General features: G+C 36.6%; 1 protein-coding gene across 5 annotated transcripts in view; it reads right to left on the bottom strand.

Moving 5' to 3' along the window:
- DNAH12 (dynein axonemal heavy chain 12) overlaps positions 1–13,962 on the bottom strand; it is a 213,963-nt gene that overhangs the window by 61,614 nt on the left and 138,387 nt on the right. For all 5 annotated transcript variants that reach the window (XM_070492412.1, XM_070492414.1, XM_070492413.1 and 2 more), the window contains 8 exons: positions 13,361–13,555; positions 10,084–10,217; positions 8,634–8,796; positions 7,873–7,953; positions 7,334–7,514; positions 5,226–5,353; positions 966–1,055; positions 187–327 (listed from right to left, as the gene is read on the bottom strand). In XM_070492412.1, the coding sequence (XP_070348513.1) occupies positions 187–327; positions 966–1,055; positions 5,226–5,353; positions 7,334–7,514; positions 7,873–7,953; positions 8,634–8,796; positions 10,084–10,217; positions 13,361–13,555 (1,113 nt within the window). The remainder of the gene's footprint in view (positions 1–186; positions 328–965; positions 1,056–5,225; positions 5,354–7,333; positions 7,515–7,872; positions 7,954–8,633; positions 8,797–10,083; positions 10,218–13,360; positions 13,556–13,962) is intronic.

The following is a 13,962-nucleotide window of genomic DNA, read 5'->3' as shown; positions in this document are numbered from 1 at the left end:
ATACCACTCACACTAGCCCCAACCAGTTTACGTCACACACTCAATCAATGTCTGATGATTATGCTACAGCAGGACAAATTCTTTCTAGTATCACTTTCAGAAACTTCTTAACTAGTAAATATATGCATAGATTTTAATTTCTGGGAATATTTCAATAGAAAATGGATGTGTTAATCCTCAAAATACCTTTGCAACTCTGTCATACACTTCCATAGCCATGATCCACTTACACAGACCCTCAGCTGCAGAAGAAGCTTTAGCAATCTTAGGGGGGTCAAATTCAGGGTTTGTTAAGTATTCACCTCGAATCTTCTGCATAACAGTCACCTAAACAACAAAGATTTCAACATATATCATACAATCAGAAGATGAAAAAATGGTCATACATAGTAAAAAGATTTGTATAAAAAAGTTACGTTGTCTTTAAAAACCAAAGTAGTTACTTTGAGATAATTTTAAAATAAGCATAATTGTAGCAGAAACACAAGTCATTTGTGAGCAAAATACGCAAGCTTATTACATATATTGAGGCAAGATATTTCCTCTAAAAAAATTAAAAGACTTCTGTGGGTTGGAAAACATGGAAACAAGGGAAAAGAACAACTAAACATTAATAAATAAATAAAAGTTTGGATCGAAAAGAATTCACTATACTTTTTTATCTCATAAATTTATGTATCAGATTTATTAACAAACTATTTATTATAAGAAACAGAGAACTTTCATGTCAATAATCCACTAAAATTGTAATTTATTAAATGACTTTCAATAGTCTGAAAGAGAAGTGGTTTTATGCATTATGAGAATTAATAATATAATCATTAATAAATATAATATTTCTTTATCTATTATTTTAATCCTAAAAATGGAATATTTTCTTATGTTTTACATAATATTGCATAATAGTAAAGATCTTATACATCCTGGCAAAGTTACATTTATAGAAAAAATCCAATGAAACTCACTGGAATGTTGTCCTTGTCATATTCTCTCAAATCTCTTAAGAAATTCATATCTCCCAGAAGTTTTTTGCTAGGTCCCCAGTAATCTAATATCTATAAATAAAATTTATGGAAACATTAAATTTACAATTAAAGATGCTCAATATAAAATTTTTCTTCTTGAAGTTTAAGATATATTATCCAGAGAAACAATGTTTTCAAAACATCAACTTATATTTCCTTGGAAATAAAGAAACTCTTTTCCTCAACAACACATTAGGGGCTGGCCTGGTGACATAGTGATTAAGTTTGCACACTCCAGTTCAGCAGCCTAGGGTTCACAGGTTTGGATCCTGGGTGCAGACCTACACACTGCTCATCAAGCCATGCTGTGGCAGCATCCCACATACAAAATAGAGGATGATTAGCACAGCTGTTAGCTCAGGGACAATCTTCCTCAAGCAAAAGGAGAAAGATTGGCAACAGACGTTAGCTCAGGGCCAATTCTCTACCCTCCCCCCAAAAAGAACATGTCAAACATATCAAATATTTAAAATATGAACATGAACTTATAAATTTATGATAACAATTTAAACATTGAAAGGCAAATGATGTGATTATTTCTCTTTAGAAAACAAGAAAAGCAACTAACAAACACCCTCGCAATTTCATGCAAGAAAAAATATTTCTATCATTTCAACTTTATTTTCCTTTATTCTTGAGTCTTTCAAATCAGAAAGGTAGTGCTATAGACTGAAAGTTTGTGGCCCCCTCCCCAGATTTGTGTTAAAACCTAATACCCAATGTGATAGTACTTGGAGGTAAGGTCATTGGGAGGTGACTGGGTCATGAATGGGATTAGTGCCCTTATAAAAGAGACTTCAGAGAGCTCCCTCCCCCTTCCGCCATGTGAGGACACAGCAAAAAGATGGCTATCTATAAACCAAGAGGTAGACCCTCACCAGACATTGGATCTATTGAAGCCTTGATCTTGAACTTCCCAGCCTCCAGAACTGTGAGAAATACCTGTTGTTTATAACCACTCAATCTACGGTAATTTGTTATAGCAGCCCAAATGGACTAAGACAGGTAGTAAACACTTTTCTTTCTTTCTTTTTATTTTTTTTATTTTTATTTTTTTCGGATGTACATCGCATTTCAAATTCTGGATACATTACACCATGTTCACCACCCGAACACTAATTATAGTGCATCCCCTCACATGTGACCCTAATCACCCCTTTTGCCCTCCCCGCTCCCCCCTTCCCCAATGGTAACCACCAGTCCAATCTCCAATGCTGTGTGTTTTTTGGGTTTTTTTGTCGTTTTTATCTTCTACTTATGAGTGACATCATATGGTATTTGACTTTCTCCCTCTGACTTATTTCACTCAGCACAATACCCTCAAGGTCCATCCATGTTGTCACAAATGGCTGGATTTCATCATTTCTTATGGCTGAGTGGTAGTCTATCGTGTATAAATACCACATCTTCTTTATCCATTCGTCCCTTGATGGGCACCTAGGTTGCTTCCAAGCCTTGGCTATTGTGTATAATGCCGCAATGAACATAGGGGTACAAGTATCTTTATGCCTTTGTGTTTTCAAGTTCTTTGGATAAATACCCAGCAGTGGAGTAGCTGGATCATATGGTAGATCTATCCTTAATTTTCTGAGGATACTCCAAACTGCTTTCCATAGTGGCTGCACCAGTTTGCGCTGCCACCAGCAGTGAACAAGGGTTCCCTTCTCTCCACTCCCTCTCCAACATTCCTTGTTTCCTGTCTTGTTAATTATAGCCATTCTGACTGGAGTGAGGTGATACCTCATTGTAGTTTTGATTTGCATTTCCCTGATAGCTAATGATGTTGAGCATCTTTTCATATGCCTGTTGGCCATCTGTATTTCTTCTTTGGAGAAATCTCTGTTCAGATCTTTTGCCCATTTTCTAATTGGATTGTTGGTTTTTTTGTTGTTGAGTTGTAGGAGTTCTTTGTATATTTTGGATATTAACCCCTTATCTGATATGTGGTTTGCAAATATCTTCTCCCAATTGTTAGGTTGTCTTTTCGTTTTGTTGATGGTTTCCTTTGCTGTGCAGAAACTTTTTAGTTTGATGTAGTCCCATTTGTTCATTTTTTCTTTTGTTTCCCTTGCCCGATCAGACATGGGACTTGAAAATATGCTGCTCAGACCAATGTCATAGAGTGTACTGCCTATGTTTTCTTCTAGAAGTCTCATGGTTTCAGGTCTTATATTCAAGTCTTTAATGCATTTTGAGCTGATTTTTGTGCATGGTGTAAGGGAATGGTCTACTTTCATTCTTTTGCATGTGGCTGTCCAGTTTTCCCAACACCATTTATTGAAGAGGCTCTCCTTTTTCCATCGTATGCTCTTGGTTCCCTTGTCGAATATTAGCTGTCCATAAATGTGTGGGTTTACTTCTGGGCTCTCAATTTTGTTCCATTGATCTGTGTGTCTGTTTTTGTGCCAGTACCATGCTGTTTTGGTTACTATGGCTTTGTAGTATAATTTGAAATCGGCGAGTGTGATACCTCCAGCTTTGTTCTTTTTTCTCAGGAATCCTTTGGCTATTCAGGGTCTTTTGTTGTTCTATGTAAATTTTAGGATTCTTTGTTCTATTTCTGTAAAAAATGTTATTGGAACTTTGATAGGGATTGCGTTGAATCTATAGATTGCTTTAGGAAGTATGGACATTTTAACAGTGTTAATTCTTCCATTCCAAGAGCATGGAATATCTTTCCATTTCTTTGTGTCTTCTTCAATTTCTTTCAACAATGTTTTATAGTTTTCGGTGTACAGATCTTTCACCTCTTTCGTTAAGTTTATTCCTAGGTATTTTATTCTTTTTGTTGCAGTTGTAAATGGGATTGTATTCTTAATTTCTCTTTCTGCTACTTCGTTGTTAGTGTATAGAAACGCAATGGATTTTTGTACATGGATTTTGTGTCCCGCAACTTGACTGTATTCCTTTATTATTTCTAAAAGTTTTTTAGTAGACTCTTTAGGGTTTTCTAGATATAAAATCATGTCATCTGCAAAGAGTGACAGTTTCACGTCTTCTTTTCCAATGTGGATCCCTTTTATTTCTTTTTCTTGCTTGATTGCTCCGGCTAGGACTTCTAATACTATGTTAAATAAGAGTGGTGACAGTGGGCATCCTTGTCTGGTTCCTGTTCTTAGAGGGATAGCTTTCAGTTTTTCTCCATTGAGAATGATATTTGCTGAGTAAACACTTTTCTTACATACAACCTCCTCACCTACCTAGGGTCCCCAAGTGAAATAAAGAAGAGAAAGCTGAAAGGCCAAGATCACACATTGCTCAGCCAGTAAGATGAAGCACATCGTACTTGTGCTAGTATAAAATGTTAAATAACTAACTTAACATTCGTTTTCCTATTTCCAGAAGCCTGATAGGGGTGTGTGGGTATGTAAATAAGAATAACTTGGTAAGGTAAGAGACTATTTTCTTTACTATCTCAATGAAGTATAGAATGGCCAAAAAAACAAACCCAATTCTCGAATTCAGGAATTCAAACCTAGATGTTGTAAAAACCCGAAAAGAAAATAAGTCTATAAACTAATTTAGGATGGATATTATGCCTTCCTTTTTAAGGGCTACAGCCTCGAATAATAATTATAATAGTAACAGCTAACATTTATTGTGAACTTACTCTTTGTGAGGCTTTATACCTAAGAGCTTTATATGTATTAACTAATATAATCCTCACACTAACTTTGTGAGGCAGGTACTTTGATAATCCTCTTTTTACAGAGTTCCACAGAGGTTAAGCATCTTGTCCAAGGTCGCACTGCAAGTGGGGTCAGGACTTCTGAATACGGACATTCTAGTTCCAGAGCACATGCTTTCAACAACTTCACTACACTGCTTAACTCAGTAGACTTTTTTGAATACTCAGAAACAACACCTGTACAGTTACATATCACATTCTTGAGAATCTTAGCTGGAAAAGCACAGGTATCTCAGTGTTCATTCGATCCCACCCTATGACAGTAGGGAATCCTGCATAGACAGAAAAGGAGATAGAAACAATTGGAACCACATTTTTCTGATGCTATGCTGTTTTAGCTTTACCTTGGAAAAAATATATAGTGTTTTCCATAGTTTATTCTGAATCCATTCAATCTGGAAAACAGTGTTTCTTCTCTGGACTGGGTACTGTTGACATTTAACTTGATACCAGTTGCTGTAAAGTGTTCTGCACATTCATGAATATGATTTAAATCTGTGTCTAGTTATTACCTTGCCTCCAGTTCCTGAAGGATCTGAAATTTTTTCTGGTTTTATATCTTTCATTACACAAATAGCAGCCAAAACTAGTTTAACACCAGATGGAGGATTCTTCATTGACTTCACAATTGTAATGTCAGCTGGCTAAATCAAAAGAAAACAGGATATCTTCAGAAACGTTTATTTTTAAATAATGAGAGTTTTTAAAGTAATATTGGAGAATAATAAAAGCATCAATTTTCATTTGAAATTGTAATTGTGTTTTGCTTTGTGTGGTTATGAAAGAATTAACAAAAGAGATTTAGGACAGATGAAGACCAATGGTTCTCAAATGTTTCAGAGTTCATATATCCTTATGAGAATTTGATGACAGCTAGGAACTCTTCAGAAAATATGTTTTTGCACATATACACAAAATTTGCATATAATCACAAATCAAACCCATACGTGGAACCCAGGTTAAGAACCCTAATTTAGACAAAGACTTAATTCTACATTTGCCTATATATAGTATTAATTTTACTCCCCCAAAATTAAAGAAGTAGGTCCCAGTTCCAAACTTATTTTTCAAAAAAGTATATATTGTTATGAAGGACACAATAGATTCATTTCATTATCCACTTGAATATCCCTCTGACATCCCTTGCAATTGCTGCAAAGGTAACAACTATTTATCTTAGTTCCCTATGCAACCAGAGCTGTGGGAGGTCGTTAGGTTCCACCATCAGATCAGCTGAGTGATACTAGAATTCACACTGGATAAGTGGGGAGATGGGCAGGACACGAGACACCTGTTTTGCTGATACGGATTACAGAGGAGGTGGTGTGGCTCTGTAGGAAGGCTCTGCAGACTTCCAACTCAGAGGGATCATTCCTCTGGTAGACTATTTCTGCAGTTTGGCTTTGTGAGTCATTTCTGGCAGCTTAGCCTAGGATCTGTTTCTTCAGCTCTTCCAACAATTACGTAATTCATTTATAAAATTCCCTAAAGAATCCTTGGCTGTTTATACTAAATAGAGTTAATTCTGTTCTCTACAATGGAACCCTAACTCATATAATACAACATTTGATACCAGGAAGGGTACAAGCAACGGACTCTCCATGAAAGGGGAACCTAATATTGATGACCTGAACTGGTGGGGTTTGAAGGCACCAAGAATCCTGTGAGTATCAGATGATGGAGTGCTGACAGTCTGTGGTACACAGTGATAAAACAGTCACTTAAATTAACACTCATGGTTGACTAGAATGGAGTGTCTTTTAAATCAAGCTTTTCAGAATGATTGGCTGCTGTGATAAACATCTAAGGAGAAAATGAAGAAAGAACATTGGGTAGCACATGGATTTTAAATGTGTCAGAGAGCAAACAGGAAGGAAATAATAAGTTCAGAGTTTTAATTCCTGGTTCACGGCACAGTGAGAGCACTAGGAAGTTTCTATAAATGCCCTCAAATAACTTTACCTCTTATAACTACAAGGCTGATGTATGGAAAATCAGATAAGAGTTTGATCCTGGGAGATGCTGAATTACCCTTAGGTTGAGCTCACCATGTTGCTAGGTATCTTACAGGAAAGTTAGGGCACTGATTAGGAAAAAAGGCAAAGAATGGGATTTGAATATCCTCAACCACCATGCTACACTGAGCCTCCCTAGTCAACAGAAGCTGCCTCTCCTGCTCTGTTTGGTGAGATTGTTCTGGTCTTGCCTAAAGACTCTATAGAAAGTTATATACAACACAGCATTAACACAGACAGGTGCCACCCACATCTGTATTGGAAATGATCTTTAAGTTTTCCTGTACAAGCATGTCCAGGAGGCTGCAGAAGGGTAGCTCCACACTCTAATATATGCTTCCTGGTACACGTACAGAACCATTTTGGCCCCTTGGAGACTGTACCATTCTCGCTGGAATATCCTGAATGAAAATTACAAATAATATATGAAAAGCAAAAATATAAGATAACAATGTATCAAAGAAAAACTGTTAAGAGGCAAGTTTCATTTGACTGGACAAAAACAGTATAATACCCTTCACTGAAAAAGAACTACACATAATTAACTAAGTACCTGTATACAGTTTTACTTTGTTGACGAAACACAAGGTAGCTAATTCATGCACTTGCCTTTAGTGTATCCAGTGCAGACAGAGCTGCTTCTAAGGCTGGAATTGCCTCAGCTAGGTCACTTTCACACTCATTTTTCAGAGCTTGCGCTTCTTCAGCCTTTCCACTGGCTATCTCTTCATCTAATTTCACAAACTTTCTTTTTGCTTCCACTTCTGCAGACTCTATCTCAATAATCTAAGAAAAGAAAGAGAAATAAAGACAATTCCTCAAACATTCTAGTGCTTTCTCCATCTTAGAGACAAGAAAATGTTTGAAAATTAGGGAATCCAACACATCATTTTGAAGAATAGAAAGGCCCAGGATAAAATGAGGAGAAATGCAAATACATGTGATTTAACTTGATAATAGGCTTCCTATCTCTCTTCAAAAACAACAGAACCCACATGGGACCTAATGAGATAATGAGTCACTAGAAAAAGAGGAAAGTCCCTAAGATCTAGTGGCAGAAAATTAAGGCTTATTTTCCAGGCTATTTTTACATAACTGAACTGCCTGCTGACATCAATTAAAAAAAAAATTCAGGGTATCCTACCTGCATCATATGTGCATTTTCAATTTTAGCTTCCTCCAATTTGGGCTGTAATTGAACAAGCTCCATTTTCATTTCACCAACCTAAATAGACAGTTTGTCATTAAGTTTTCATAGCTACAAAAGCTACAGAAGCCAAGCACAGAAAATCGAAACTTAAACGTATCATAAGGTATTGGGGCCAGAAAATCTTAACTTTTTCTTCCAGTTCTTTACATGATAAACAAAAACTATGAGAGTGTGGCCAGTTTTCTTTACAAAAGACTTTATCTTCCTTGAGTATATGACAGGGCAGTGGGAGAATGCAGTTGCCATGGAAGAAATGCAGATAGAAGAGAAGGTGTCAGCTCAGGATCTCCCTACTACACTATGTGCATGGTATACAATGCATATGGACCACCCAAACCTCTGTTGCTTATATTGAACTAATGCTAATAAGTATTACTAGCACTTGACTCATTTAATAAGTCAACGCGGACTTATTATATTCTCTCCAAATGCCAAAAAATCAAGAATAAAACAAAATGTATTTGAGTCTATGTGATCTGGGAAACTTAGTGAATTTCTCTAAAACTCACTTTACTCAGATGAGTAAACATAAAGTGTCTACCTCATGGAGTTATGAGGAATAATTGAAGGACTCCATGTGAAGCACATAACACAGTGCCTGGCACATAATATTTTCTCAATCAGTTGTAGCTCTTGCTATTATTTTTCACATTTCCCATTATATATCACTATTCGGAGCAGTTCATCAAACTTACCTGAGACTCAGCAAAAGCCAACTTGTCAAGCCCAGTCACATATCGCTGTTTTGCCTCCATGACAGCTTGTCGCTTCTTAGTCAAAAGCTGTCGAAATGAGGCAATAAGTTCAAGATAAGAAGTAGCAGTAACATAGTTATGTCGTCCTAACTCGTGCAAGAACCTAAGAGAGAGGCAGATAACATACCTTACCAAAAGTAATGGGTTTCACAAACTAAGAGGTAAATTCAACAGCATTAACAACAGATACTTAAGAATAACAGTTAATTTTATTTAGAAGCTGCTGAGGGCTTGAACTTTAAAAATTCTAGAATTCTACACATAACTACATCCTAATTTCTTGTCTGCAAAATATCAAATAGCAATGATGTATTTAAAAAGCACAAATCAACAAAGATGTGTATCAAAGGTGAACTATACCAAGAAAGATATAGGCATTTTTACATGTTTCACAAGCCAGGAGGATCTAACCCTGTAACATCCAAGATATTGGGTAAATTAGGTAAGCGTAGTAGGAAAGGGGATTGCAGACAGGACAGCAGGGATAAGTCATCATTCCTTGCACGTGTGCGTCACATGTTGGCCGAATGGGGTGTGACCAGAAGTATAAGACTACTACACAAACACATGGAAACAATGGAAGCAACGATATTTCCATGGCCAGTAATGCAGACTAGAGCCCACTGTCTGGTACAACTGTCCAAGCCAACCAGGCTAGCTGGCTGCATGACTCTGGATAGGCACTTGGGTTTATGCAACTTTGAAAGGAGGCTCTCAGAGATGAACAGAAGTAAAACAGATACTTTTTCAGGCATCCACAGCCCAACAAGGAGCTCCACTTAACTGAGAACTTCCATCTAGTGCCCCAGGAGCAATGTTTGTGCTATAAAACTTGCCACCCTAACCACAGCTAATCAGACCAGGGTTGGGAGCTAGACACAAATGAGACAATTCACATTTTGGAATAAATTTGGCATATAGAGCTGGAAACAGCCAATCAGTCTCTGCCTATAGCTAGAATTGTAAGAAGTAAACTTGAGAATTGAGAGGCAGCCAGTTTCCTCCATATGCACTGGGAAGTAGAAAATTCAGTCTGCAAAGAGAAAGAAGAAAGCAGATGCCCAGAGTGAAAGAGGGATGAGAAACAAAGAAAAAGCATTTCTAGATTTAGGATGACTTTCTAACTCCTGCTTCCAGTCACATCTGAGATCCAGCTATATTCTTTCCCTTAAACTTTCTGAAACACCCCTGTATCTTTATAAAATTCCCCCTTTTTGTTAAACCTAGATCAAGTAGCTTTCTATTATTTGCAAGCTAAGGGTCTTAACTAATTAAATGATCAGAGAGATTTAGAAGAGGTAGATATCCTATTAAAATTTTGGGCTTTCACAAAAAGAGACAATTTAAAATACAAGGCATTATTGTCATTTTACAATTTATTAATATTAACCTTTCTGAAAGATCCATAATGGAAGTGTGAAAGTGTTTGCAGATTGGAACTATCTCTCGTCGTTCAACCTGAGTAAGCTCCAGTGTTTCTAAGAATTTCACAGCTACAAGTTCAAGGGCATCTTCAGGCCATGGCTAAAAATAAGAAAAAGAAAAACTTATGAAATTTAAGATGAGTAGTCCCACTCCAACTATATAAGTGTCTTCCAATGCAAGAAGAATTTGAGGTTGAGAAAATTAAAACTTTAATGGGGAAAATAGAATTACGGGGACTGAGGTCACAAGTAAATCTACGAAAAATCTAATAAATATTCTTATATACTAAAATTAAAGATAACACAATATAGAGAAAGGTCAATGAAATTTTACATAGCAAAGATAAACTACACTGCTTTCCTAACTCTTCCACTAGGACCTCTAGTAGGCATCCCAAATTTAGCATGACAATGGCAAAGGCTGCTAGTTGCCCACCTAATACCTATCAGTCCCTTTTCCTCAGGACTCCAACTTTATTCTAGATAGCAATATGCCCAGCTAAAAGACTACATTTCCAAACTCCCTTGCAATTCAGAGCGGATAATGACACATAAGAAATTGTTGGGTGGGGACTTCAGCAAAGGCTCTTTAGAGGGTTACATAGAACTGGTATGTGTCCTTTTTGCCTTACTTTTCATTATTCTACTTCTTGCTTGGAACATAGATTGTGAAAGTTGGAGCTCCAGCAGCCACCTTAGAGCATAAGATGAGTGCGGGTAGAAGCCACATACTAAGGACAGTAAAGAAGAAAGAACTTGGGGTTCTGACGACTTAGTTAAGCCACAAAAGCCCCAGTCTACTTACCTTAAGATTTTTTTTACGTGAGAGAAAAGAAGACCCTAACGTGTTTAGCTTGGGTTTCTGTTACTAACAGCCCATCACAACTCCTAACTGTTATACGATCCAAAGCTGAACTTTTGATTTTCTTCCCCACAAATTAGCTTCTTCTCCAGTCTTCCTCATCTCAGTGAAATGGTTCCTTTGATTTTCCTGGAATACGCCAAGTGTTCTCCTGCCTGTGGGGTTTTAAAGTTGCTGTTGCCTCTCCCTAGAACCCTCCTCGCCTGGATCTCAAGGTTCAGTCCTTTACATCTCCAGGCAAACACCAATTTATCATGGTCTTCCCAGAGAACTCTTTCTAAAAATAACATTCCTTCCCTCATTACTCTTTCCCTTATCCTGAAGTTTCAGCTTAGCACTTACCAATACCTGACATAGATTTATTTGTTCATTTGTTTATTGTCTGTCTCCCCCACTACTAAAATGTAAAATCCATGAAAGCAAAGACTTTGTTTTTCTCACCGCTGCTATCTTCAGTGCCTTAAACAGCACGTCAATAAATATTTATTCCATGAAATAATTTATGTTAGATGACTAATTTTCACCTGCTCATTAGAGCATTTTCCAAATTTCCTTTCTTCATATTCAACAAGACACTTTAATTTTTTTCCTTTGTAGCAGACAATATGCATTTTAAGATCAATTTTTTCAGTGTCTAGCCCTCTATTCTAGTGAAATTCAAACTTTTTGATCAAACACCCCATTAGTAAGAATGCCAATTTATGCATATTTACTAATAGATTATATTCATGCTGTATTATTGTACTAATATATTTTTCAAACCTCAAAAGAGGCTTTTAAAGATTCATTATTGAGATCAGTAAATTTTTGTAAAGTGCCAGAATAAGTGTCATATGACTTATACATCATCGAAAACATTACAAAGGTTTGTCTTTGTGTTCTGAGTGCTGCATTTTTAATTATCCTGCTAATCATGAAGGTTTAATACTTTCTGTAGCAGTTAGAAGGTTTATGGCTAAGGTGAGAGAAACTAGTCTTACTGTATCTTCAAACAAAGGGAATGTATCATTGTAAATGAGAGGTTCAGGAGCAGAGTATTTCCAGAGTTGTTTAATTTAGAAGCTCAAACATGTCATCAAGGATCCAATTCTTTCCACCTTTTTGGTCTACCATTTTCAGCGCACTTTATTTCATCCTTGAGTTTGTCCCATTACAGTGGGAAAACAACTGTTGCAGCTATGGACATTACATCCTCAAGTAACAAGGCTGAGACACAGAAAAGGCCCTTTTCCTACCATGTAACTCTTTCTAGAAAAAAAGTTTTCCCTGAAACTAGCCAGCAAACTTTAACTCAGGACCCATAGGCAAGGAATGGTTCATGAATAGGCTCATGCATAGACCAATCAATAGTAAGAGACATGAGAGCACCAGTATTGACCTAGACCAACCAGGAAGCAATCCCTGTGATACATGGAGGGTGGTTCCCCAAACAAAATCAGAATTCTGCCAGCAAGGATGGAGTGGGTAGAAAATGGCTGTTGATAGGCAACCAATAGTATCTCCTGTGCCATCATAAGGTAATATTGCAAGGCATGATGTACTTTGGGGATAAAGTTTATTGTTTAAACAGTCTACATAAATCCATATTCCAAATACCCTTTGTAAATTTGTTTTTACCAATGTCTTGTCAGATCTTGTGAAGTGGTCATTGTTCTTGCCTCATGATGTGGCTGACACAGAGCTCAAGCTAGCTCATGCTAGTTTTTGCCATTCTCTCACTATCCACTTATAACTGCATTATGTCTTCAATTTTCAGTTCATTGCAAGAATCCCTCAGGGTATTTTGCAGACCATCTATGAAACATGGCCATCTGACACAGAAACTGAGTAAAGGTGTAAATGTTAATCCATATGAAATATTTCATACAAAAACAAATATTCCAATAATTCCTTCCCTTATTCCCTGAATTGTTTTGGCACTCCTGTGACATGTACACCCTACTTTGGAGACTAGAGATTTATCCAAAAAATCAATGCCTTCCTGACTGTGTGACACATAGTGATTTACACTTACTTCCTGAGTTTCACAGATATACACATAATACATTCTATTGGTTCCTAATACATCCCTCCTCTATGTAACTAATTCACTTTCATACTTCAGAGATTCACTGTCTCCGTAAGCACACCTTTGCACACCAAGATTATGGCTCTTTTATATAATTGTGACTGCTCATTTGCTGACTGTCTTTTCTGTCTTCCAGTCTAGAGTGTGAACTCCTTATAGGCATCACAGTCTTATCAGTCCCTGGGCACCAAGCACTATGCCTGTCATTAGAACGAGTGATCAAGAAACACTGAATGTATATTAATGTAGATTGAGTAAGAGTTCAGTAAAATTCCAAAAGATTTAGTGCCCCCCCCCCAACAAAATTACAAACCTGAAACCAGTCAATGGTACAGCAGTTGATGAGGGATGGGAACTGTCTCAAGCGATTTCGAAAGGCATCTCCGATGGGGCTAAAGGCCACTACAACATGAAGATTATCTTTGCAGCGATTCACAAAGAAAGCGAACAAGGCTAAGGGACTGAGTTCATTGTGTTTATTGCCAGCCTGAGCCAGAGGACGAACACCCTAGAGAATATAAAAAAATAAAAAGCTTGTAAATAAAAATAGATAAGTTGGTAATGAGATTAGTAGAGATTGGAATTTTAAGAATTTTTATTACTCCTCTTGTAAATATCTTTAAACTTTTGTTTTTATATCAATAGAATGGCTTTGATATATTTTGTACTTAGAAGACTTCTTCCAATGTCATAATTCTATAATTTAAAAACAGTATCTTCCAAGAATTTAACTTATGAAGATACAAAAAGTTCACCAAAATATATGTATAGGACTATAATTCAACATTGTTTTTAAGAGGAAAAAAATCTAAACAACTAAAATATCCAGTTAAAAACATTAGAAAACATCTATATATTGTAATTTTATACAACTGTTTAAATAATGAGGTATATCAATGTACGTGCAACGGCAAG

Source organism: Equus asinus, chromosome 21 (assembly GCF_041296235.1).
Source record: "Equus asinus isolate D_3611 breed Donkey chromosome 21, EquAss-T2T_v2, whole genome shotgun sequence".
Classification (NCBI taxonomy): Eukaryota; Metazoa; Chordata; class Mammalia; order Perissodactyla; family Equidae; genus Equus; species Equus asinus.
The sequence above is the reverse complement of the archived record's forward strand: the minus strand, read 5'-3'. Positions and strand labels throughout refer to the sequence as shown.